The sequence below is a fragment of the Rhinolophus hipposideros genome (genome assembly GCF_964194185.1).
Source record: "Rhinolophus hipposideros genome assembly, chromosome: 8".
NCBI classification, from domain to species: domain Eukaryota; kingdom Metazoa; phylum Chordata; class Mammalia; order Chiroptera; family Rhinolophidae; genus Rhinolophus; species Rhinolophus hipposideros.
The window spans coordinates 48,473,860-48,498,781 of record NC_138054.1 but is presented as its reverse complement, the minus strand read 5'-3'; the positions used below and the strand labels follow the sequence as shown (position 1 = coordinate 48,498,781).

General features: G+C 40.4%; 1 protein-coding gene across 3 annotated transcripts in view; it reads left to right on the top strand.

The window, feature by feature from the left end:
- Window positions 1–17,732, top strand: part of CACHD1 (cache domain containing 1) — a 209,342-nt gene extending 191,610 nt beyond the window's left edge. For all 3 annotated transcript variants that reach the window (XM_081057953.1, XM_081057952.1, XM_081057954.1), the window contains 8 exons: window positions 823–983; window positions 1,332–1,418; window positions 2,630–2,746; window positions 3,963–4,114; window positions 5,616–5,777; window positions 7,006–7,083; window positions 7,724–7,825; window positions 15,510–17,732. In XM_081057953.1, coding sequence (XP_080914079.1) covers window positions 823–983; window positions 1,332–1,418; window positions 2,630–2,746; window positions 3,963–4,114; window positions 5,616–5,777; window positions 7,006–7,083; window positions 7,724–7,825; window positions 15,510–15,748 — 1,098 coding nt within the window. In that variant the 3' untranslated portion in view covers window positions 15,749–17,732. The remainder of the gene's footprint in view (window positions 1–822; window positions 984–1,331; window positions 1,419–2,629; window positions 2,747–3,962; window positions 4,115–5,615; window positions 5,778–7,005; window positions 7,084–7,723; window positions 7,826–15,509) is intronic.
- The last annotated feature ends 7,190 nt before the right edge of the window (window positions 17,733–24,922 follow it).

Sequence of the window (24,922 nt, the reverse complement as noted above, 5' to 3'; positions counted from 1 at the left end):
CTGTAAAGGCAGGCATCTTCCAGACAGTAGAAAACTTGTCTAGACCTCTAAGAACCCTGTCAGTGCCATAATTCTCAAAGTTAGGCTGCACATATAGGGGATAACATGGAAACAAGTGGGGATTAAATAATGGGCCTACTATATATGGCACACGTGCAGAAAAACGACCATACTCAATGTTACAATGCCACTTTTGAATCTTTGGTTTCCTAATAGGGTGACAAATTTGGCAATTCAAGAAAGTGGCTATCACATTTCCTTGTTATAGAATGAAGAAAAGGATGCTTGCTTTAATTGGATTGTTTAAATATTCTGGAAGCAGGAAACTGGCCTCTTAAAGAGTCTTTGGTTTTTAAATAATTTTATTCTAGAAGAAGAGAGGTTTTGTTATCCAAGGAGGGGGAATGCATGTTTTCTGGTTGTTTGGGTTTGCCTTTGAATAAATTCCAAGTTATTCCTTACCTGAACTGTGTCTTTCATTGCTTCTTGCATTTATTTTCGTTTGATGTTATATTATTATGTGTTGAAAAGGAAAGAACAGATTATAAAAACAGCTGTGCAAATTTTATCTGTATAAGCATAGATAAGAGAATAAATAATATATACACAACTGTTAAATGAGCATTATCTGTGACTGATGGGATTATGAACATTTTTGCCTTCCAATTCTTTAGCAGTGACTATGTACTACTTTTGTAATCAGAAATAAAGTTTTATTGTAAAAAGCTGTTTTGAGCAACTGGCTGAAAGGTTGTTTGCACCACAGTAGGGCTGAATCTTCGCATTATTGTCTGTCACTTTTGACATTTCGATTGTCGACAGGGGGATTTGACGAACCTTGTGCATGGCAGCCACTGTTCTAAATACAGACTTGCGAGGATCCCCGGCACCAATGCATTTGTCGGCATTGTCAATGAAACGTGTGACTCTCTTGCCTTCTGTGCTTGCAGCATGGTGGACCGGCTCTGTCTCAACTGTCACCGGTAAAAATGCATGGGGTCATATTTTCTATTCAACCAGGGGCTGTTGAATATTTTAACTGATACCAGTCATTCTGAAGTGGCATCTGCAAAATAAACAAAGTGCTGGGTATGTCCCGGAGAAAAGGAAAGTCCTGGTTACAGAAGCAATTAGAACTGTGTTGTTTGTAGTATCCTTGTCCAAAGAGCAATGGATTGAGTCCAATTGTATTTTTAAACTTTTGGTCTTGATTCCTTTTTAACTGTCACTTTTCTAGCTCGGCTTTTCTTTATTTTGCTTCCCCCTGGTACGTGTACAATATATAGTTTGTTATTGACCCGATGCATAGTAACCTTCTTTTTGCTTTTCAGAATGGAACAAAACGAATGTGAATGTCCCTGTGAATGCCCTCTAGAGGTCAATGAGTGTACTGGCAACCTCACAAATGCAGAGAACCGGTAAATATAAATTATGTATATTTATAATATAAATGATATATATATTTATAATATAAATGATATATATTTATGATAATATATAATTAATATAATAATATATCGAATAGTATATACATACTATACTAATATACTGGGAGTCTTGTTTGTAGATTTGTTTTGGTTTGGGACATAAGAGGATGATTCATTCTACCGATGTAACTGTTCAGTGAGCCAGGTTTCAAGTTCTGCAGTACCTTAGAACGAAGTCCACTTTCTGGTTTAAATTTAAATGCTGTGAAAGTATTAATAGTATGTGTGCTGCATACAAAAAATAGGAGACTGTTGCAAGCATTAACTGAGTGCCTACCGTGTATCAGATACTTTCTGCACATTAAGTCACTTAGTTTTCAAATTAACCCTGTGATAAATATGGAGGTACCTTTCACACACACATGCTCACACATACCATAGCATTATTTATAGTAGTGACAAATTTTTAAGACCAGTTAAATAAATTGTGGTAAGTCCCTTCTCTAGATGAAAGCATGTTGTATGTACACATACTAGTACAAATGACCCTTAAACAAAGCAGGGGTTCAGGGTGCCAACCCCCCATGCAGTAGAAAATCTGTATATAACTTTGACTCCCCCAAAACTTAATTGCCCCTTGGTGTCTGAAGGGGATTGGTTCCAGGATCCCCTGCAGATACTAAAATCCACCAATGCTCAAGTCCCCTATATAAAATGGGATAGATCGATGCATGCAGTCAGGTATCTGCATCTGTGGACCCCCAGCCTCAGTAGGAAAACAGTACAGGTATTTATTGAAAAGTCAGCCTGCACAGTTCAAACCCAGGTTGTGCAAGGGTCAACTGTATATGTTTGGTCAGGCATAGAAAAGAATGTCTAAAAGGACCCTCATTAAACTGTTAACAGTGGTGACCTCTGAAAAGTAACATTTAGAATGGTGAGTCAGGGGAGACAACATCCACTTTTGATTGTATGTATATATTCCTGTGTTGTTGAATATTTATGATTTCCTAATTTTTTTTATTTTTTTTTCTATTATACATAAAGATGAACGAATTGAAGCTCTGAGTAGTTCAGTGATTGGCCCAAGGTTTTATATAGCTAAGTGGCAAAGCCAGGATTCAAATCCAGATTTGTAGGGGCCAGGGGCATGGTGAGCTTGGCACATACGTGGTCCTAACCTCCACCTTGCTCCTGACTAGAAACCCAAGCTGCGAGGTCCATCAGGAGCCAGTGACATACACAGCAATTGACCCTGGTCTGCAAGATGCTCTTCACCAGTGTGTCAACAGCAGGTGCAGTCAGAGGATGGAAAGTGGGTAAGCAGTGCCCTGTGCTCACATTACATCAACATAATGGCTTTGGGAGCAGAACTTGGTAAAGAATAGTGACCAGCAAGCAACCTCATTGATATTTTCCAGCTGATGTTTAGCATTCCCATTCTGGGTGTTTTAAAAAGTAGTGTCTTTTCCAGATCCGAAACTGATTTCCATAAGCCTTTTATCTACCAGGATTAAGGTTATCCCATATTCACTTGTAGTAGTTACTTAGCATTTGTACCATATGTTGGAAGCCTTGTCTGTAGGTGGGAAAGTTATTCTTGAAATAAAATGTGAAAATAAATGCATGAGGGGATATGGCATGAAGAAAGAAGGGCCAGGGGCAAGTACTCGTGGGCTTTAGAACCAGAACCCAGCAATCCAGGCTCTATGTATGATACACATTGTAGCTTATCAGTTTTTTCTCAGAAAGCAGATACACTTGCATCATGGTAGTTTTTAGAACTGAAAACTACATGTCCCCTGCTCCATCCCCCTCCTCCCTTGGGTGTTTGGGACTAGACATTATGGTAGCCTAAAGGGGTGGGAGCAGGGTGATTTGTTTATTGTTGCTGCAGGTTGCCATTTGATTAAACAGTTAGTGAGTAGAAGGGGCAGTCAGTTTTACTTTTGGTGTGCATTTTGGCAAAGGAATGGTAGGGTCCCATAAATTGAGATGTTAGACAGGAACCTAAAGTCAGTTAAGTTTGAGAAACACTGTATATATTCTCTTGGAGAGTGATAGTGCACTTAACTTATTAAAAGTTCTAAGAAACTGACAGTAAGAAAATCTGTGTAATTTATCTAGTATTTCCCAAAATTATCTGACTATTTTTTCCGTTCTTACTTTTTTTTTTTTTTTTTTTAATGACCATACACATAGGCGATGGTAGGCCTAAGTCTAACAAAGCGTGGGGCCATTTGGTCTTTTACAATGATTTTGAATAATGCTGCACTCATCCATGATATGTGGGTTTCATGGTTTGAGTCACAGAGGGTTTTATTTCTCTCATTTCCAAGTTGTTGAGGGACATAAAGCAGCTATCCCCTGGCAGACTATTGCTATTCTCATTTTATAAGGAAAGGAAACTAAACGCTCAAGGAGTTATGGCTCTAGTAAGTAATGGAACTCTTGAGAGCTGTCTGATGCCCAAGCCCACATGCTCTGCCCTGCCAACACTGCTTTCTAGAACACTCAGCATCGTCTTTCTGGCAGGGACTGTTTTGGTGTGCTGGATTGTGAATGGTGCATGGTGGACAGCGATGGAAAGACTCACCTGGACAAATCCTACTGTGCACCCCAGAAAGAATGCTTTGGGGGGATTGTGGGAGCCAAAAGTCCCTACGTTGATGACATGGGAGCAATAGGTATGTTTGTTGAGAACCCATAATAGTTTGACTCTTTAATACATATTTTCCTGCCTATATACTAGGACAGAAATCTTTTTAAATGATCCCCTCCTCTCCTTCCCTGATTCTTTTGCCAGTAGTTTTTAGTTACAAAACCAATGCAGATAATTACCTTCAAAGCTGGCTAGATATTCCATGCAGAAGGAACAGCTATCTGTCCTGCCAAATTTTGCAAGCCTGGAATTCATTCCCATAAAGCTTGTCCTGAGAACTATCAGGCCTGATTTCCACATGGCTGAACTCTAGAGTTTGTCTGAATGTGAATCCCAGCTGTCAGAAGCACACGGCCGGTGATGGGCGGAGTAACCACTGCACATCCATTTCCTGCTACAACCTTCCCTCACAACTTTTGCAAAGGCAGAAATCTTGTGGCTACAAATCATTATTTAGGGCCTTGGGGTCATCAGAAGCCAGAGCTACCCAGTGCAGCTGGAGTGGCTTAGGGTGGGGGACACGAACACTGTAGGAAAGAATGCCTCTGGGATCAGGCCTTAAGATCTCAAAAATAGTACCTGCGTCCCTCAGTGAGATTTTCTCAGTGTTTTTCCAGATTTAGCACAAATTTCTAATGCTTAGCTGGCAGGTGAAGCAAATATTTAAATCTTTAGTAATAACCTTGATTTTTAATATCTCCCCACGTTAGCCTGTCTGTAGAAGAAAAGCTGTTATATAAGGAAGGGTTCTGAGCTCCCATATTACTACTGAACCAGGATGGGACATTGTGGATGTGACCTGACCTAAGAAGCCACTTTCTATGCCCACCGACAGTTTTCTGTCTAAAAGTGCAAATGGGGCGGCCGGTTGCTCAGTTGGTTGGAGCACGATGCTTGTAACACCAGGGTTGCTGGTTCGATCCCTGCGTGGGCCACTGTGAGCTGCGCCCTCTACAACTGGATTGAAACAACTACTTGACTTGGAGCTGATGGGTCCTGGAAAAACACACTTAAAAAAATAAATAAGTTTTTTTAAAAAAAGTGCAAATGATGTTTTAAAGGGAACCCATAAGCTTTGAAATGTGATCTTTTTAGCACATATTAATGGAACCATTTATATCAGTGAAATCAGTCACATGACCCCCAGAGAGGTGCACATTGCCCTCACCTCTCTACAAGGTGACTCCTTTTCCTACTTTCCCACACCCCAGGGAGCTCAGCTTTCAGCACCAGACACCACGTATTTACGTGATTTTCATCAGTGACTCATTTCTTTTACCAGAGCTTGCTAACTGTGTTCTTGCTCTGCTGAGCAACCAGCATTTCATTTGAGAATCAGGATTCAACGAAGCCACGCCCCCACATTCTGGCGGAGCTTCTTTGAGGAATTCAGAGCTTAAAGCAGCTGTTCTTGTCATCACCAAACCCCTTCCCGCTCTCCTCCTTCCCATGTCCACCCCCTCCCCACCTCCTACCACACTGGGGAACTCTATACAAGGCATGTCCATGTGTTTCTTTTCATGAAGGTGACGAGGTGATCACACTGAACATGATTAAAAGTGCCCCTGTGGGCCCCGTGGCTGGAGGCATCATGGGATGCATCATGGTGCTGGTCCTCGCTGTGTATGCCTACCGCCATCAGATTCACCGCCGCAGCCATCAGCATATGTCTCCTCTTGCCGCCCAAGGTGAGCTCGACGTGAATCCCAAAGCTCCTCCAGGAGGCAGCAGCCCTCCTCGAGTTGTTTCAAGGCTGGAAGGGCAGTGGCCAGTGGTGTAAGCAAGCCTCTCAACAATAATAAAACCAGTGCTGCTTTTTCAGCTCCCGTGGAGATTCAGAAGTCCCAAAAGCCTGCTTTCCTCCTTTAGCCCCTTTTGATTCCCCAGAAGATCCCCGGCTCCTCCCTCTCCCTACACAGCGCTCGCCGCCACAGCCTGCCTCTGGAATAGGCCAGCCAGAGGAGCTGGAATGCTGAGTGCGAAGTTTTGTTCTTCACTCACTCAGCTTACAAGTGTTGGCCTTTGTTGCTCCAAAAAGACTGGCAAACCAAAGATACCCCAGGTCACTGTGAACCGTTCTATTGGGGCTGGTAACTATATATCATGAATGAACCCATATGCAAAGGAATAGTCACACCTCTTAAAACAGGAAAGGTAAATGAAGCCAGGTACAAAATGATTACTCTGGAATCATGGCTTCCATACCAAGAGTAAAAGGTGGTATCTGTGTTCCTTTGCAAGGGACAAAACCATTTAATGATTGCCCCCCTCCTTCCCAAAAGCCCCCAGGGATGTGTTAACCTCAGCTTTATGGAGATAAGGATAACTCATCATTCTTCCTGGAATAGGTCAGGGGCCATTTAGTCACCTTTGCAGCAGTAAAGACAGGTAGATTTTAGCATGTTTCACCAAGGCTGCAATCCTGGTGGGAAGATCATGGGATAATGCTGCCTGGTTTAGCAACAGGGCTAATCACTTTCCTCTTTGTAAGAGTTGGTTAGACTGAGGGAGCCTGCCATCAGTGTTGCCTCATGCCTGACCTTTATCAGATTGTGTAATACCATTTTATCAATACGGCCGAGGTTTTACACCCCCTTCCTTCTGTTTTGTGTACTTTAGTAGAGGATTCAAGATCTGTTAGCCTCTAGACAACTTTTCTCCTCTTCAAAAATCAATTTCAAGTGCCTCTCTTGATTATTTACTTTTTATTCTCCCTCTGATTCCTGCTTCCTCCTCCAAACCAAAAAAAAGAAAAGAAAAGAAAAAGATCGGACATCAGTTCTTTCTTTTCTAAGATAGGATTCATTCTTGATGGAATGCTGTCACCCAGCCATCAAACAAGCACTCTGCAGGATATTAAAGTGGTTGATTTTGTTTGATTAAATAGTCATGTTTCTCTCTTTTTAATGATGGTAGAAATGTCAGTGAGGATGTCCAACCTGGAGAATGACAGAGATGAAAGGGACGACGACAGCCACGAAGACAGAGGCATCAGTGAGTATTCAAGCTGCCTCGCTACAGAATGTGTCAGCAGGAGGCTAATCCAGAATAAATATTCTTTCTTATGTCCTTTTGGCTTGTATTAAAATTTAAGAAGCTTTGACATGATGGGCTTCTCCCCCGCCCATTTTCATTAGGCATAAGTATAAGTATTTACTTTGTTTTAGAAAATCTCAAAAGATTTCATGATGTTCTTTTTTTTTGCATTAAGTGCTTTGGCAAAAATACTTCACCCTTCCCTTTTTTTCTCCTGCTCATTACTATCCAGCATAGGATTTTAGAAAGGGATTCATCAAGTATGCATTTTTTTTTCAATCCCATAATTAATGTGTACAACTTGGAGTGGGGTGGTGGGGGAGTATTTCCTTAACAAAAGGGATTTCCATTAGTGTTAAGATACCTTAGCCTTCAACTGCTTAGAGCATATCTTCTTGATGCGTGTTGGAGATATGTAATTAGGGACCTCTCCCCCAGTTCTAAAACCAACTCCTCTAATCCTCAGAATTTTTAAAAATCTTACCTATTCTAGCTCTCCACAGAATAACCCCCCATGTGTGAATCAGCCATTGCAAAATTTAATTGCTGCAATGATGATACTGGCATAAGAGTGACTAACCATCCTTGCCTTCCACAGTCAGCAATACTCGATTTATAGCCGCAGTCATCGAACGACACGCACACAGTCCAGAAAGGAGGCGTCGCTACTGGGGTCGGTCAGGAACAGAAAGTGATCACGGTAAGGTCTAGCTTCCTGTATGTGAGAACCTGAGAAACCTGGTAGACTCCTGTGGGCCGGTGCTCACACCCATCCTGCTCTCTCTTTCCTGTCCTGTGCTCAAGTGAATTATTTTGGCATAGTTTTCCAAAAGGACTCATTCCAACATGACATTTTTATAAGAACCCAGGGTAGTTTTGCATATGTCTCAGCACTCCTGGGCTTATGTGAGATGACCTCTGGGCACACAGATTGCTTCCTAGGTTTTCTCCATGAATAAGAATTCAGATTGTCTAAATGGAACCTGCTTCCTGCCCCACTTGATTCTCAGTAAGTTGGCATCCTCCTAGGTCCTGCTATCACATGTAGTTAGTTGGCTAATATCAGCGTCATCAAGGACTCTGCCAGCCATGTACTTTTAGGACATGGCAAGAGTCCACGCTGGCCTCTGGCATTTTCCACTCTGACCTCTAGCCTTGCCTGTGAGGCTCAGGGAAAGCTTCGTTAAAGAGACAACATTTGCACTGGGCCTTGAAGGATATTTAAAGAAAAGATAATGGGGTGACCAGTTAGCTCGGTTGGTTAGAGCAAGGTGCTAATAACACCAAGGTTTCTGGTTCCATCCCTGCATGGGCCACTGTGAGCTGTGCCCTCCTTAAAAAAAAAAAAAAAAAAAAAATAGCAGGACTAGTGTGTACAAAGTCGTGGAGTTGTATAAAGTGCCTGTAAGATGCTCAGGAGGGCTTAGGGCTGAATTGTGAAGAGATGCCAAGTGCCAAGTGAGCTACGAATTAAAAGTCCACATGCTGTGCCAAAGACTTGGCCACTACATAGCTTCTCACTTTCCCAATGTCCATATGGCTTGTTGTCACAGAGTACAGCAGATGTATTGTGCTCTCTAAGTATCACTGCCACAGTTCCACAAAAACATAATAGGAGTGGTAAGACTTTTCCTAACATTGTAAATTCTGTTTATTTTTCATATAGCTAATTCTCCAGAAATCTTTATTTTCTTCCCAGAATCAGGGTTTTTTAAATGCATAAATAATGCATTTTTGCCTTTTGACTCTGCTTTCTTCACATCTACCCTGAAAAGACAAAAAAGAAAAAAGAAAAAATACATGTCTTCAGAGTGCTCCCACACCTGTGCTAAAAAAAGCAGGAGTGGATATTTGTTGAAACAACCAATGTAGCCTTTTACACGACAGTCAGCTATTCAGACTCCCTTTGGAAAACAGGAGAAGCTAAAGCTCTGATTTGTAAATTAGAGAGTTAATTTGGTCTTTGAATGACATTGTTCCCGCCAACTAAATAGAAACTTTGGGTTTCTATGGAGAGTCAAAGCAGAACTTAAATTTTTTAGTTTCTTTGACTTTCTGCCTTTTTTCCCTAAAAACCTTTGAACATTCATAAATGCATTCTGCCAGGCAGTTCTGTGCCTCTTCTCCTTTGAATAACAAAACAGGTTTGAGGCTACTAAAGTTCAACAGACATAATTTCTTATTCAGCTGCAATACTGAGTCCTTTCTCTCTCTCTCTCTCTCTCTCTCTCTCTCTCTCTCTCTCTCTCTCTCTCTCTCTCTCTCTCTTTCCCTCTCTCCCTTCCCTTCCCTTACATGCCCCCCCCACACACACACACAGAAATTGCTTCAATACAAGATTGGAATTCTGAGTGACGTTGACGATGGTCCATTAGCTCTCTCATTGTCTTAGTAAAATGGCATATGAAGCAACAGCTTAGATAAAAGGAACAGTGCAGTGTCAGTATCTGAAAGCCAAGGAGTCTAGCTAAGGGCTTGCTTTCTTTCATTTTTCACAATAATTGGATCCCTGTTATCCCCAAGGAATAAAAAATAGTTTTTCGTGCAGACAGAATGCAGCACTAAAAGGAGTGGAAAACATTGCCATTCCACATAATTCCAAATGCACCACAAAAATCAATAGCATTTAACTACATGTTGTCATCTCCCTGAACCCAGGTGATGGGTCATTAAATTGGTGGCATCAAGTTAATGTCCCTGTAATGCCTAGAGGATAAACCTCATGTACACATTAAAACAAGGATCTAATCTAATTGTTCTGTCAGCAGCTTCTCGCTCATCCTGTTTGGTTACTGCTTCGGTGTCTGCTATTCGCTAGGCACAGGGGAGGGTTGGAGAATGGCAGACATCACTTCTGCGAAGCCGTGTGGTGGAGAAGAGCTTATATCATACAGTCTAGCAGAGCTTCCTTGGAATCCCGCCTTTCCCCTTCTTTATAAGTTGTGAGACCTTAGCAAAATTACTTTGGACCGCAGTTTCCTAATTATTAAAACAGGATTAGAAATTCCTGCCCGGTAAAGTTATAAGGATTCAATGAAATAATGTGTGGCAGGCATGAGCTCAGGCTTGACCTCCCCACCTCCATACCCACCGTGCCCTCAAGGAATTCACAGTCTAGGAGGAAGCGGTAAATGAATGCATATATTCATAAAACTGATAAAAGGCCGAATATGACAGCTTCCTTAAAGAAGTGGAACAAAGAAGATGAGGAGATAGTCCTGTTTTATCTGCAGGTAAATTGTGGAAGACCCCAGGGGGAAATTGGCATCAGTGCTGTCCCTTGAACTGGTAGGACTGTAGCGCCCCGATTTGCTACACAGTGACGGTAATTTCCATGAGAGTCCTTGGGTCCGATATACAACAGAAAACTCAAAGGAATAAAATAGATAAGCATGTAAGTACTGAACAGGCTAGACTTTCGTGGTATGTTCAAATTTGTTCCTAGAATTAACACTAAATGTTACCAGGCTAAACTTGGAAACTTTCAGGCTGCATTTTTTATTTAGAACTATTTCATGTGGCCAACAGTTTTGTATTTCAAAGGAATCTAAGTTTAATTTTTGTATCTTAAGAAAACCTCTACTCAAAGTAAGAGTAGTTTTTGAAAAGTAGTATTATTACCTTTGTCAATATTCTGAGACTACTTAGAATGATTGTTTTCAACAATAATAACTGTTATTGTCACAAGTGCAGGTTAAAAACAGTTACTACCTATAATTTTAATTATATACCCGTTTTGCCTATTATTTGTCTTTAAAATATCATGTTCTGCCTAATCATCTACCTGTTTATTTTCAAGTTAAAAACCAATATATATGTGTTCCTTGTGAATCGATGTTTTGCTTACCATCTCACTAGAAAACTTATGCATATGTATATTAAGCAATATGTTTTCTTTGTAAAAGGGAAATGTACCCCTAGTGAAGCAAATTCAAAAAGAATTCAAAAGGCAAATGCTGAACCTTAGGAATCTGGTCAAAAACTACCTAGCACAGCGGTGCAGATTTTGTCCTGCAGTTACTGTCTGTGACCACAGGGTGGTGAGTGAGTCCCCAGAGGGACCTAACATCCTTAACCATCAGGAGAGTTTTCTTAGGAACCATCAGCTAAATATATAAGCAGAATATCAAAGAACAAAAGCCTAATCTGGGTCCTTCTATTCTTAATGGACACTTGACCTCCTTCCTGAAGACTATTTTTTTGCTTGAGATCGTCTTTGCACAGATTTTTCTGCATATTCCTTTGGACAGTAACGAAATTTTTCCTTTGGCAGTGTTTGTAAATATCCTTTGTGTTTCAACTAATGCTTCCTCCTCCATGAGTCACCGACTAAGTCTGTCTTATTCATCACTGTTCCCACTACTCACCAGAATTGCCTCACACTGAGTAAACATTCAATTAATTTGTTAAGTGGGGATTTTGTGTTTGGCTCTCTCCTGCTTCTCCACAACTTCCTATTCCCTCCCTCCAGATTTTCATCAATTACTGAGATAGGGGCAAGCCCGAGTGAGTTATAGAGGGAGTTGAACAAATTAAACAGAATGGCCCAGAGTGAGGGGTTCATTTTGGATGGACTTCTGCTGGGGTTCTCATCAGAAAGCATCAGGGGAAAGAGGGTGCCACCAAGTTGCCTCAGGGACAGCTGCACCATTACCACCTCTGTGGTCCTGTGACCAGTCGGGCTCAGAGTATCCCTGGACCCTAAGTCAGAATCCCTGGACAGGGCTCAGTGAATTCTAGAACGTCTTCATTATTATAAAGACTGGTGAATGTCACCACAGATAACTAAAAAAGTTATTTAATGCCTTTGTTTTGGGAACGTGGTATGTAATTTTTTGTTTAATTAAGTGCCTGCTTTGTGTGAGCCATCGTATTGAATATTCGGAGTACAAAGATAAGTAAGTCTTTGTGCTTTCGGAAAGGGTTTGCTAATAACAGGACAGCCCTATGTTTTATTATAATTTAGTAAAATCTAAGATAGAGAAGTGCACAGAATGTCATTTAAACTCTCAGAAGGGTTACCGGACCCCATGTGGATTGGCAGGACTGGGGGGTTGGGAATTCTTCCCAGGAAAGACCTTGAAACTGAAGCATGAAGGACAATAGCAAGATGAGGGAAGGTGGGAAGGTGAGCCAGGCAGAAGGACCGCCATGAATTTTATATCATGGATGTGAAAATGAATTACCAGTTTCTGTGGGTGCATATAAATGGACAGAGACAGGAGGCGATCTGGGAGTATTTGGAGGCAAGATGAAGACAGCCTAGCGCTAAAGCTTGGCCGAAAATAATCAACACAGGCACTGAGGTTTGGCTAAAAGCATGTTTTCCACTTTAGTTCCTTATATGTAGAGCATACGGTGGTTTAAGCAGACATAGCACTTTGTAACTGAGGTTAAGAACCTACCATGCAGTCTTCCATTCTAAGACTTAGCACTGCCAAAACCACAAAGCTGAGAAACTCATTCTGGCTCCCGATCTCTTAATCTTGAGTGAAGGCATCACAAGTTCCCCAGCCTCTGAACCTAGAAATCTGACCTTCCCCGAAGATGTTACCTCCCCTGCCATCTGTACCAGGCAAATCCATTTAGTCGCCAAATTCAGCATCCTCTGCTCTTGAACAGCCTCTTGAAGCCAGTGGCTGCTCACCTTAAACACTGTTACTGTCCCTCTTCAGGTCCTTGTTGTCCCCTGGAGCTCAGGCTCCAGCCCCGTCCTCTGAGCGTCTGACTCCCCTTTCCTCATGTTCAGCCCCCTCATTGCCACAAGGGACCACCTTAAAGCACAGGTTGTATCATTGCCATCCTCCCTCCCACCCGTTACTATGTCCGAACTAGCTTCAACCAGCCTTGCCGATCTGGTCTTAGCCTGCCTATCCAGCCACATCTCCCACGTCTGTCTGTCTGTCTGTCTCCCACACACCAAGTTTTCACCATTCCCCAAATCCACTAGAGCCTTTCAGGCTACTGTGTCTTTGCGTATACTCATCTCCCTTCCCGCGGCACCTTTCCTCCAGCCCTTTCGTTCCCTAATGAACCCCGTGAGGGCTACCTTAAGTGTCATCAGCTCAAGTCTCCTAAAGCCAATTTAGTCGGCTTTGGTATTCTTTTTGGGAGGCCTCTGTTTTAGCACCTGTGTTCCCCTGTCTTGACTGGGCTTATCAAGAACTGGGGCCTCCCCTCACCCCTTTTTCTGTTGAACCCCTAGCCTGGTACCTGGTACCCAGAAGGTACTCACTAATGACATCATCTACATCAGTGAATTCTCCCTCTTTTGCCCTGACGTCTCATGAGATCTCCACATTTGTGACCCACAGACTCTGAAAATCAAAGTGTACGAACACAAAATTCATTTTCTTCCCTGAGACTTGGGATCTCTGAGTCTCCCTGTCTTATCCTGACTCAGAGTCACAGTTCCCTTTAACCACCCAACTCCCACAGCCGCCCACATCTAATTGCTACCAACTTTTATTATTTCCACCCCTGCGGTATCTTTTAAATCAGTCCAGTCCCATACCCCTAGTTTTCATTCTTCATCTCTCATCTGGGCTGTTGCAATAACCTTCTAACGTCGCCCTCTCTCTGTTTTTGTTCATCTTCCAAACTGCCACAAGAACTCCCTTTTTAAAACAAAGAAAAGATCATGCCATTTGCGGGGGGGTGGAGGGGGCCTCAGGATCTTGTATTATCCCTTCATTCTCTAAGCTTTGGCGTAGCCCTTAAGATCTGCCCTATTCTCTAGCTACGTGCTAGCACTCATCCTAGACACATGCTACAGGAATCACCTTAGGTTTCTACACCTCTAGCTGTGCTCATCTGTTCTTTTATTCATATCCACTTATGAACCTCCTACTCATCCGTTTAAGCCCGACTAAAATAGGAGTTCTTCTATGAAACTTGCTCATTCGCCCAGCCAGAAGTAGTGACTCCCTGTTCTGGATTTCAGTGAGACCTCAATTATCGCCCTTACCATTTATCTGCATTACAGTTAAGCCTAGCTGCATGAGTATCTGTCTCGTACTTGGTTGTGAAATCCTTAAGGAAAAGAGACCCTCGTATTCGTGTTTCATAGTCTCCCCCTCCAGCCCCATAATGGTCTTCAATAAATGAATAATTGAATGGAGCAATGTTTACACTTGTTTTATTTCTCAAGCACTACCTTTGGAGCTCCTTGTGCAGGGACCAGGTTTTCGTCTTGGTGTCTCCTGCAATCCCCAGCATGGTGTCTTGTGCCTAGCAGTTGCCCAGTAAATATTTGTTGTGTTGGGCCAACTTAAATAATTCTGCCACTTGAGAAATGTTTCATTGAGGACAGAAAATTGCCCTTCTCATTTTTGCATGGGGCGTACATTTTTCACCCACCAACTATTCCTGCTTGGCTGTATGCAAGCACATCAATTTTGCAGCCATAAGTGTGACTAGCACTACCCACGGGTGAGTGCTGTCTGATGCTAACGGTAGATGCAGCGGAAATATTAATGAGCTGTCACTTCTCAAAAATTTTAAAGGGGATTTTTGCAATATTTAAAAACATGCCAGGGTTCTTGGAATGGAATCCTTTGATCAGCAAGGGCATTTTCTTTTGAAACATGTATTACTTAGAATACCAGAAGAAATTAATCTTTAAGTACAGTGAGCCAACTCACACAGAGAATAGTTGATTCCTTTGCCAGTTGCTATGGGTGTGATGTGGCGTTAGTGTTTCATTACTGGAACGTCAGGCAAGTTCATTAACCTGTCTGACCGTCGTTTTCCTCACCTGTAAAATGGATATTAAAAGACACGCCTTGTTGGTATGCAGGAATGACATAGCATCAGTGCCTGCCGTGGTGGAGCCTGTGTACAGATAACAGGGGCTGCTGTTTTTCTTCTCACTGTGGCATCACATTCAGGTGTTTGGAAGCCCCACTTTCTCCACCCTCCCTCAGCTAATGTGAGTCCTATTAGGACCTTTTTCTTGAAGCTGCCTTTTTTTTTTTTTCTTTTAAAATAAAAAAAGAGTCTTCCTCTTATCTCAGGGTAACATGTAGGAGGATAGTTCCCCAAATGCCACTGGTGGTTACCTATGGCTCAGATGGGATGTGAGCTCATTTTTGTTTTTGTTTTGTTGGTCTGGGGAAAGGGTTCTTGTATATAATTTTTTTCTTATCCTACATTCTCAGTTGTCTACAATGATTAGGTATTTATTGTGTAATTGTTTTAAGAAAGACACAGTCCACAAAAGACCTCTTTTAAAAATAAGCCACTTCACCGTCCACTGGCAGCCTGCAAGCGTTTACACCTTCGAGCACAAAGGTAGGAACACGGGTGCCCTAGAAATCTTAAGTGACGTCTCCTGCCCTCAGCGTGAAGCTCTCAGTTGCTTATTTGTTTTGTTTGTTTTCTAGGCTACAGTACCATGAGCCCCCAGGAAGACAGTGAAAACCCTCCGTGCAACAATGACCCCCTGTCGGCTGGGGTCGATGTGGGGAACCATGATGAGGACTTGGATCTGGACACCCCGCCTCAGACCGCAGCCCTCCTCAGTAACAAGTTCCACCACTACCGCCTACACCACCCCACACTCCATCACAGCCACCACTTACAGGCGGCCGTGACGGTCCACACCGTGGATGCTGAGTGCTAACAGTGCCCTCACCTTGGGGAGAAGACGGGATCTGGGAGCTACAGAACGTTCTGGAGGGGAAAAGAGCCAGCCTACAACCCACAGCAAGAAACCCCTTGTGTTCAGGCTGTGTCTCGAGTGGTTTAACTCATTTCCTGCCTGTTCACATGTTTTGACAACAAGAGAAACAACAACACAGTCCCACTTGGGAAGGTGCGAGGCTGGTTCTGGAATGGAGGGGAAATTAGCCTGATTAATGAACCTGCCATAATCCTAACGGAATGGAACAGAAGGCAAACCTCCAAACATAGAGACGAAACATGGCGAACTTTTGTTGAGCTGAGCCAGAGGAATGTTGCGAGGAGCCAGAAACGTTCGGCTCTCCTAAACTGGAAGAGAGAAAAATGTGCTCCATGGGAGAAGGGGGATGTGGCACAGCGCAATAGAAACGCGTGCTTTGGAGATTTCACTTGGTTTCTTAGCGGTACTTCGCTACCACAATTGCTGTACGGAACTCATAGTAAGCTCTAAAGGAGGCATCTCAAAATTTCTAAGTAAAGGATTATTTTTCTACTATTTATTGAACTTTCAAACATTCTCAAACTTTGGGGGAAAGAAAAGGAGAAATGTTTCAGCAATTATCCCTAGCTGTTTTGTGTGTGATGAAGTGATTCTTTGACTAAGGAGTTCTATTTGTTATTTAACTGATACTACCCCACTGCCCCACTCCACAAAAAATGGGAAAATGAAGAAATCTTTCTCTCTGACTTGTTTACATCCATTTTCTTTAGAATATCATGTCACAGAAACACATCTTTATTTGTAATGCAGTATTCTTTCTCTGTGTTTGACAGAGGCGGGGAGGGGCAGAGAAATCTAAGAAGATTTTAAAGAAATTTTATGTTTCTTTTTAACACATTACCACTCCCCATGCAATACTTTTCTTAGGTTTCTACGAAACCTAATGTTACAACCCCAGCCTTCCAGCTAACAGAGGGTTGTATTTATTCTCCTTGTTTCAGAGACTATAAATTTTTAAATGTCCCATTTTGATTCTCAGATTATTGCATAGAAGTTTTTAAAATTCGAAATTTTGATTGTATGTTAAAGATTTCTTTTGAAATCGTAGTTCAAAGCTGCTGACAGTTATCCGAGAAGTTATCCACCGAACTGCTTTGTGATGTATACAGAGAATAATCAAATCTGGCTGATGTAACATGGGGCATTGTGATTTTAAAGTAGTGTTCTAATTACAGTGATGTATTTTAGATTCACATTTTGTGATTCCGATATATTATAAAGACATTCTTGCACCGTGTGTGTGGTAAATCTCCATTTATATGTAGTTGGAAAAAATTCACTGAATAATGTTTTAATGATAGGGTATTATGATATAATGTAAAAAAAACAATTGGTTCTTCAGCAGTCCAGGAAGTAAACTATGTGTGCGATCAGGAAACCCCTTCGTACTGTGTATAAAATTGCAGTCTAGTGGAATAAACTGTATGAACGGACAGTTTTAGTGGTTGTAGTGATTTGTTAATGTACCACGTCTTGTGCCTCAAGGCAAATTGCATTCATTTTGTAACCTCGCAGATCCGTTGCCAAATTGAAAGTAGGCCTCCTTTCAAGGCTGTAGTCAACTTCAGGAGCTTCCCAACCATCCTGAATATGCAAAGAAATTTAAGAATGTAATGGGACAAAATTAAAAGCAAATATTTCAAAATGCGTGGAATGTAGCTTCCCTTCCTCAGCATCTAAATTTGTGTAATTAATAATGAATAAACGGTTATTCTCTAACTGCTGGAAAGAATGGATGACTTTCCTGTCTTCCCAGAAAATTAAACCTCTCCGTGGGATACTGGGTTTTTTTATTTTTCCAAAGTTGAGAATCATTGTGTAATGACACTAGCTTCTTGATCGGGGTTGGAGGGCGGGCTTTGTGTTTTCAAGAAAAGAATCACAAAATTTAGTGCTTAAAAATAAAGTCTGTTACCGCACGCTCAAATATAATAACAGAAATGCATTTGTGTCTTTTGTGAGAAGGATCTCCCTTATCTTCAACTTTAGGGGAAAACGATTGAATGCTTATATCTGAATAAGAAAACATACGTGTGTGTTTTATAGTTCCTATAGAGTAGGACAACACAGGTTTGTGAAGTTTGGGTTCAAGTTTTGACCTTCTAAGTTCCCTTTTGTCTTCGTTTGTAAGCGTTGCATATAATGTTGTTTAAACATTGGTTGTTCATGTTCTTGTTATTTAAAAGGAAAACGATATTTTTGGAAATTTTTTTATCATGATGACCAGCCAGTATTGTTGCCTTTTGCCTCAGCAATACCATGACTGTGTTAAACATGAGTCTCCCCTAAACTCCTGAAGGGAGGTCCTATCCATGCCTTCTCAGTCACTAAGGCCTCTTAATGCCGACAACCAACATTGCTTGTCAGCGCTGACAAGCCCCAAGAGCTAAGGGTGTCACCGGTCGTTTTATGTAGCTAGAAAAGAGAATTTACTATTTGTGGCCCAAATAAAAGAGGGTGCAGACCCATACCAGTTCTCGTGGTATTATCTTTATCTGCTTTTCAGATACGTTTATTTTAGAAATTTTGGAAAATGTCGTTTTCTTTCCTCTACTTCTTGATTTAATTCGAATGCTCAACTAAACCTCATTAATATTTTTATTTGAAAAACTCTGTCAAATTTACTCAGGTATATTTTGCATGTCAGAGTGACTGGTACGTGGAAAGAAATCCTGGAAGGTTACTTAAGCTTGTTTCCCTGTGGCAATGGACTGCTCTAATGGTTACATATTTTAAAAATGTATATCTGGTAGAATAATCAAATCAAACCAGACCAGCCCAGTCTCATCTGGGTCCTTTTTGGTCTATTTCTGGACGGAGGAGTGATGATTTTCCTGGCAGAAATACAATGCCATATTCAGAATTTTTTATTTTTCGGTGAAAAATCAAGTTGACAAATACATTTTATGGCTACTATTTATAACTGCATATAATAGCAGTTAGATGGTCTGTTTAATAGCTAAGGTATGTGTCAGTGTATATATGGATGTTTATAAATTTGAAATTTTTCTGTTTTTTTCTCCAACCTCCCTCAGTCCTAAACTGCTCACAGGGTGTCTTCTTCATCCCTTAATTCTGTGTTTCTTAACCTTTTTTTTCAGTTCCGTATTGCCCCTACCCCCAGGAGAAAATTTAATTTAAATTCACCCTAATGAGAAATTAAATACTTGGGGATAAGATTTTGGTCAAGTTGGGCTACAAACTACTGTAGTACATGATTTCTTTTTCTACCCCAAAAATCAATTTTCACCCCTTTGTGAGCAGTATCTCCCCCATTTGAGAATGTGCACCTTAGTCCCTTTTTCAGTACTTGCTTGAGATGGGAAAGCACTGAATTTGAAAGCAAGGAAGCCAGCAACTAAAACCAAAGTCTCTGATCCCAGGCTCAGAACTGTCTTGGATTTCTTCATCTCCTTCTCTCATTTCACATCTGGTCAATGGTGAAGTCCAAAGTCTTAAGTAAAAAATATCACTTGTATTCCTTTAGCCCTTTCCTTTTTGGGGGCACTGGTTTGTAAACTGTCTACATCCTCCACTGAATCAGTGATCTCTAGACTGGTTTCTAGACTCTTTTTCTCCAATTCTTCATTTATTCAATAAATATTCATTGAACTACTACCTGTCAGGTATTATGCTAGGAGCTGAGTACACAGGAATGAATTAAGCAGAATGATCCCTTCTCTAACTGAATATACAGATGGAAGTGGGCAACAGGGTTGACTCCCCAGTGTTTATCCCACTCTTCCTCCTTTGTGTAGCAGTGAATGTGATTCCAGGAGTTGACTTCAATCCTACAGTTGTATTTCTCATTAATCCTACAACAATGACCCTACAACATGACCCATCTTACGTTTTGGGTCATGAGCTTAGATTCAAGGTGACCACCATAAGACATTACTCCTGATGACAGGCAGAACATGTGACCTAATCTGAATCCCACCCAAACCCTGGATTTCCACTAGGGAGATAATAAAAGGTCCTTAAGATGGTCCTTAAATGGTCCGTGAGACCATTTGAGTTGGCATTTTAATATCTGTACCTGAAAGCTTCTGATATAGGCATTAAACAAACAAATACAAAATTATCAGTACAATTTCAAATATAGCTCTGCTGCAAAGGCAAAGGAAGTATGATGGACAAAATAATCCATAAAGATGGAGTGTAGGCAAAGAAGGACTCTGCTTTAGATGCTCATGGAAAGTGTCTGAAAGGGTGATATTAAAGCTGCTACTAAAGAATGAGAAAGCGAGACAGCAGGGCAAGGGGACAGTGGGTAGGCTAACATTTCAGGCAGAGGGAATAGAACATACAGTGACTCAGATAGGAAAGAACATGTCTAGAGCATTGGCCAGCAAAGGGAAGGTAAAATTTAGTGAGAATGAAGAGATAGGAAGATGGAGTTTATAGGCCATGGAAGAAAGGAGGAGGGTGAAGAAAGTGGGACATCAATGGGATCTTTTAAGAAAGGAGAGGGTAACACACCTGTCAGAATGGCCATCATCAATAAATCAACAACTGTTGGCGAGGATGTGGAGAAAAGGGAGCCCTTGTGCACTGTTGGTAGGATTGATGCAGCCACTGTGGAAAACATGGAGTTTTCTCAAAAAATTAAAAATAGAACTACCTTATGACTCAGCAATTCCACTTCTGGGTATTTATCCAAAGAAATCCATAACACTAATTTGAGAAAATATATGCACCCTTAAGTTTACTGCAGCGCTAGTCCCAATAGCCAAGATATGGAAACAGCCGAAATGCTCATCAATAGATAATTGGATAAAGAAGTTATGGTATGTTTATACAATGGGGTGTTACTCTGCCATAAAAAATAATGAAACCATTTGCAACATGATGGACCTAGAGGGTATTATTCTAAGTGAAGTAAGTCAGACTGAGAAAGACAAATGCCATCTGATTTCACTTATATGTGGAAGCTATAGAACAGAATAAATGTACAAACAAAACAGATAAAGAGGAAAAACTGATGGTTGCTAGATGGGGTTGTTAGGGGAATGGGTGAAAAAGGTGAAGGGATTAGGAAGTACAAATTGGTAGTCAAAATATAGTCATGGGAATGTGAAATACAGTGTGAGAATATAGTCAATAACGTAAAAACTAGGTATAGGGACAGATGGGTACTAGACTTATCAGGCTGATCACCTAAAATTATATAAATATCTAACTGCTGCTCTGTACATCTGAAACTAATATAAAATAATATTGAATGTCAACTATAATTTAAAAAGTAATCATGAGGACATATACTATAGCATAGGGAATATAGTCAATATTTTAACAACTGTACAGTGTCAAATGAGTAATAGACTTGTTGAGGTTATTACTTTGTATTAAGTAAAAAAAATACTTATTTGAGGTATATAAATGTCTAAACTGTTGTTCTGTATATCTGAAACAAATAATAAAAGGACAGGGCGAGCTTATATTTTTAAAAGACCTTTCTGAGTTGAAAATAGATCATAAGGTAGCAAAAATGGAAATATGAGTAGGAAACCATTGCAAAAGTCTAGGTAAGAAATGAAGGATCACAACAGTATAAATGGAGGAAAGCAGAATGGTGGAAAACGTGTTTTGGAAGCAAGAACAGCAGAGCTTGGATGGTTATGGAGAGCGTTATGGTTATGGAGAACATTTCGTGTTCATGCATGTGTGGTTTTTACTTTTTCCCCAGCCTGATTGGGGTATAATGGGCGTCTAAAATTATAAAATTTAAATTATACATCATGATGATTTGATACATGCATTTGTTGCGAAAGGGTTCCCCCCCGATTTCCCCATTTAGTTAACACATACATACATACATTCATTCACTCATTTCATTATTTATTTGTTTAGAACACTTAAGTTCTCTCTTAGCAAATTTCAGTTATACAATATTGTTGTCAGGTATAGTCACCATGTTTTACTTTAGATCCTCAGACCTTATTCACCTTATAGCTGGAAGTTTGTACCCTGTACCAACTCTCCCTCTTTTCCCGACCCCCACGGCCCCTGGCAACCGCTTTGCTACTCTCTCTTGTTTCTATGAATTTGGCTTTTTTTTTTTTTTTTTTTGAGTTCACACATAAGTGATACCATGCAGTATTTGTCTTTCTCTGTCTGGATGATTTCACTTAGCATAATGTCTTCAAGGTCCATCCATGTCATTGCAAATGGCAGGATTTCCTTCTTTCTTATGGCTGAATGCTCATGCTTTTTTTATTTACTTGCATGTTCTCTAATACTCTTAAGAGAAATAACTGCTCCTCTCACCTTAGCAATTCTCAATTCAAATACTTCTTCCATGACTTCTTCCCTTAATCTCACTTACCCATTCCTATGCCTGATAAAAAAAAAAAAAAAAAGTGAGCTCTGGCCCTAGAATCTTCTAGAGCTCTGACTTCTGCACCAACAGTCATGAGCTTCTAGTTTGTCATCTTCACTTGGATGTTGGCTGCATTTTCATATGAACTCTTTTATAACCTTGACTAGACTTGAGTTTTCTAAGGGCTAGAGCTATTTCTTATTGATCTTTGTAATGCTCATGCCTTATACTACACAGGGCCTTAAATGTTTGTTAAAAGATTAAATTTTTAGAGTGCCAATGGTAGCCATTATTAATTAGTTACAACATATAATAATACAATAGTTCAAGTAGTAGAGAAAGCAAATTGATTTCTCCAAAATATTTGCTAAATTAATACACTACCTTTTTTTTTTTTTTTATCTGTGTCATGTAGCTTTAATTATGTATCTTGAAGGCTTAAGGAAAGTGACTTTCTCCCTGACAATTCTTTTTTTTTTTTTAATTTATTTATTAGTTTCAGGTGTACAAGACAAGGTAATACTTAGACGTTCATCATTTATATCCCTCACACTGTGACCCCCCCTCCCCCATCCACTATCCCTCCGACCTCACACTGAACCATCACATTATATATATAAAATTATAGTTGGCATTCATTAATGTTTAGCTTCTGGTGTACAATGCCATGATCAGGTATCCACAGTATCCCTGAGGTGGTCTCCCAAATAGGACGCATGTCCATCGGATACCCAACAAAATCTTTACAACATTATTGAATACCTTCCCCAAATTAATTTTCAAAAAAACCCTGAGGCCATCTTGTGGTTACCAGCTGCTTCCAAATCCCTTCACCTTTCCCCTTATCCCCAACCCCCCCCCCACACCCATCTAACAACTCTCGGTTTTTCCTTTGTGTCCCCAAAACTGTTTCTGATTAGTTTATTCACATAGTCTTTTCTTTAGATTCCATATATAAGTGAGATCATATGGTACTTGTCTTTCTCTTTCTGACTTATTTCACTTAACATAATGTTCTCTAGATCCATCCATGTTGCTGCAAATGATAAGATTTCTTTCTTCTTTATGGCTGCGTAATACTCCATTGTATAAATGTACCACAGCTTCTTAATCCAGTCATCTACCGATGGGCATTTCGGTTGTTTCCATATCTTGGCTATTGGGTACACTACCTTTTTTAAATTGAAGTATAATTGACATAACAGTTTCAGGCATACAAGGGAATGATTCAATATTTGTATATATTGCAAAATGATCACCACAGTAAAGTCCAGTTAATATCCTTCACCATACATATTTACAAACTTTTTTCTCATGATGAGAACTTTCAAGATCCACTCTCTTAGCCACTTTCAAATATGCAACACAGTATTTTAACTATAGTCAGCATGCTATACATTATATCCAAATGACTTACTCATTTTATAACCAGAAATTTGTACCTTTTGACCCCCTTCACCCATTTCACCTACCCTTTGCTCCCGTCTCAGGCAACCACAAATTTGTTCTTTATGAGATATGATCAAACAATACGGTGAATGTTTACATTTAAAAAATGTATTACAGTAAAACACATATTGCCATTAATCCTCAAAATACTCTGCCTCACTTGGAACACACTTATCCCATCGCTCTTGCCACTTTCTGAAGCAGTTCTGGAAGTCCTCTTTCGTGAGTGTCTTTAGTTATGCTGTCATGATTGCTTCGATGTCCTGAATTATTTTGACTTTGGAGTAGAACTAGAAGTCGTTCAGTGCCAGATCCAGTGAATAGGGTGGATGAGGACACACCATAATGTTTTTATTTGACAGAAATTGCCCTATACCAGAAGCGATGTGTGACATGGAGCATTGTCATGATGGAGGATGATTTCCGGCACACTTGAACACACACCTTCTCTCAACCATAGCTCACACCCAACTGACTGCACTGAACAAGTTGAAACTTGTCACACACTGTTACTAAGGTTTGACACACCGCTTCCTGTATTGAAGATCCCTGCCTTTCCGTTGCATGCCACTCAGCAGCAGCATTCACCATATTTTGTGATCACAACAGAAAGGCTTCAGGTCACATCGCTTCTGGTAAGGCAATTTCGGTCGAATAAAAACATTATGGTGTGTCCTCATCCACATTATTCATCGGATGTGGCACCATGCGACTTCTGGCTCTTCCCCAAAGTCAAAATGACCATGAAAGGGAAACATTTTGAATTGATTCGGGACATCGAGGCAGCCACCACAGAGCAACTAAAGACACTCACAAAAGTCCCAGAACTGCTTCAGAAAGTGGCAAGAATGAATGGATAAGTGTGTTCGAAGGGAGGGAGAGTATACTAAAGGGGATTAGTGGCAATGTGTCTCTTACTGTAATAAATGTTTTATAATTTAAACATTCACCGTATTTTTTTATCACACCTCATATATCCATGAGCTCAGGTTTTTTTGTTTTTGTTTTCCGAGTGCAACGATTATTATACCTTGTACTAACAATTAATACAGTGTTACGTATTTGGGAGATTTTTAATATTATTGCTGATATAAAAATTCTTAACAACATCCTAAAACATAGTTTCAGTATATAGCCCTTTAAAATGCTACCTATATTTTATTATAATAATTTATGTGACATATACACACATCTAAGTGCAAAAATAATTCTTGTTGGCTAATTTAAATGCATACTTTTCCAATATAATTTTAAATAAAAGTTCTTTTGAAAAAGGAGCTTACATATGAAAGGTTTTCAAATCCTACTTCTCATAAAGCGTCTTGTATTTCTTTCACACTATT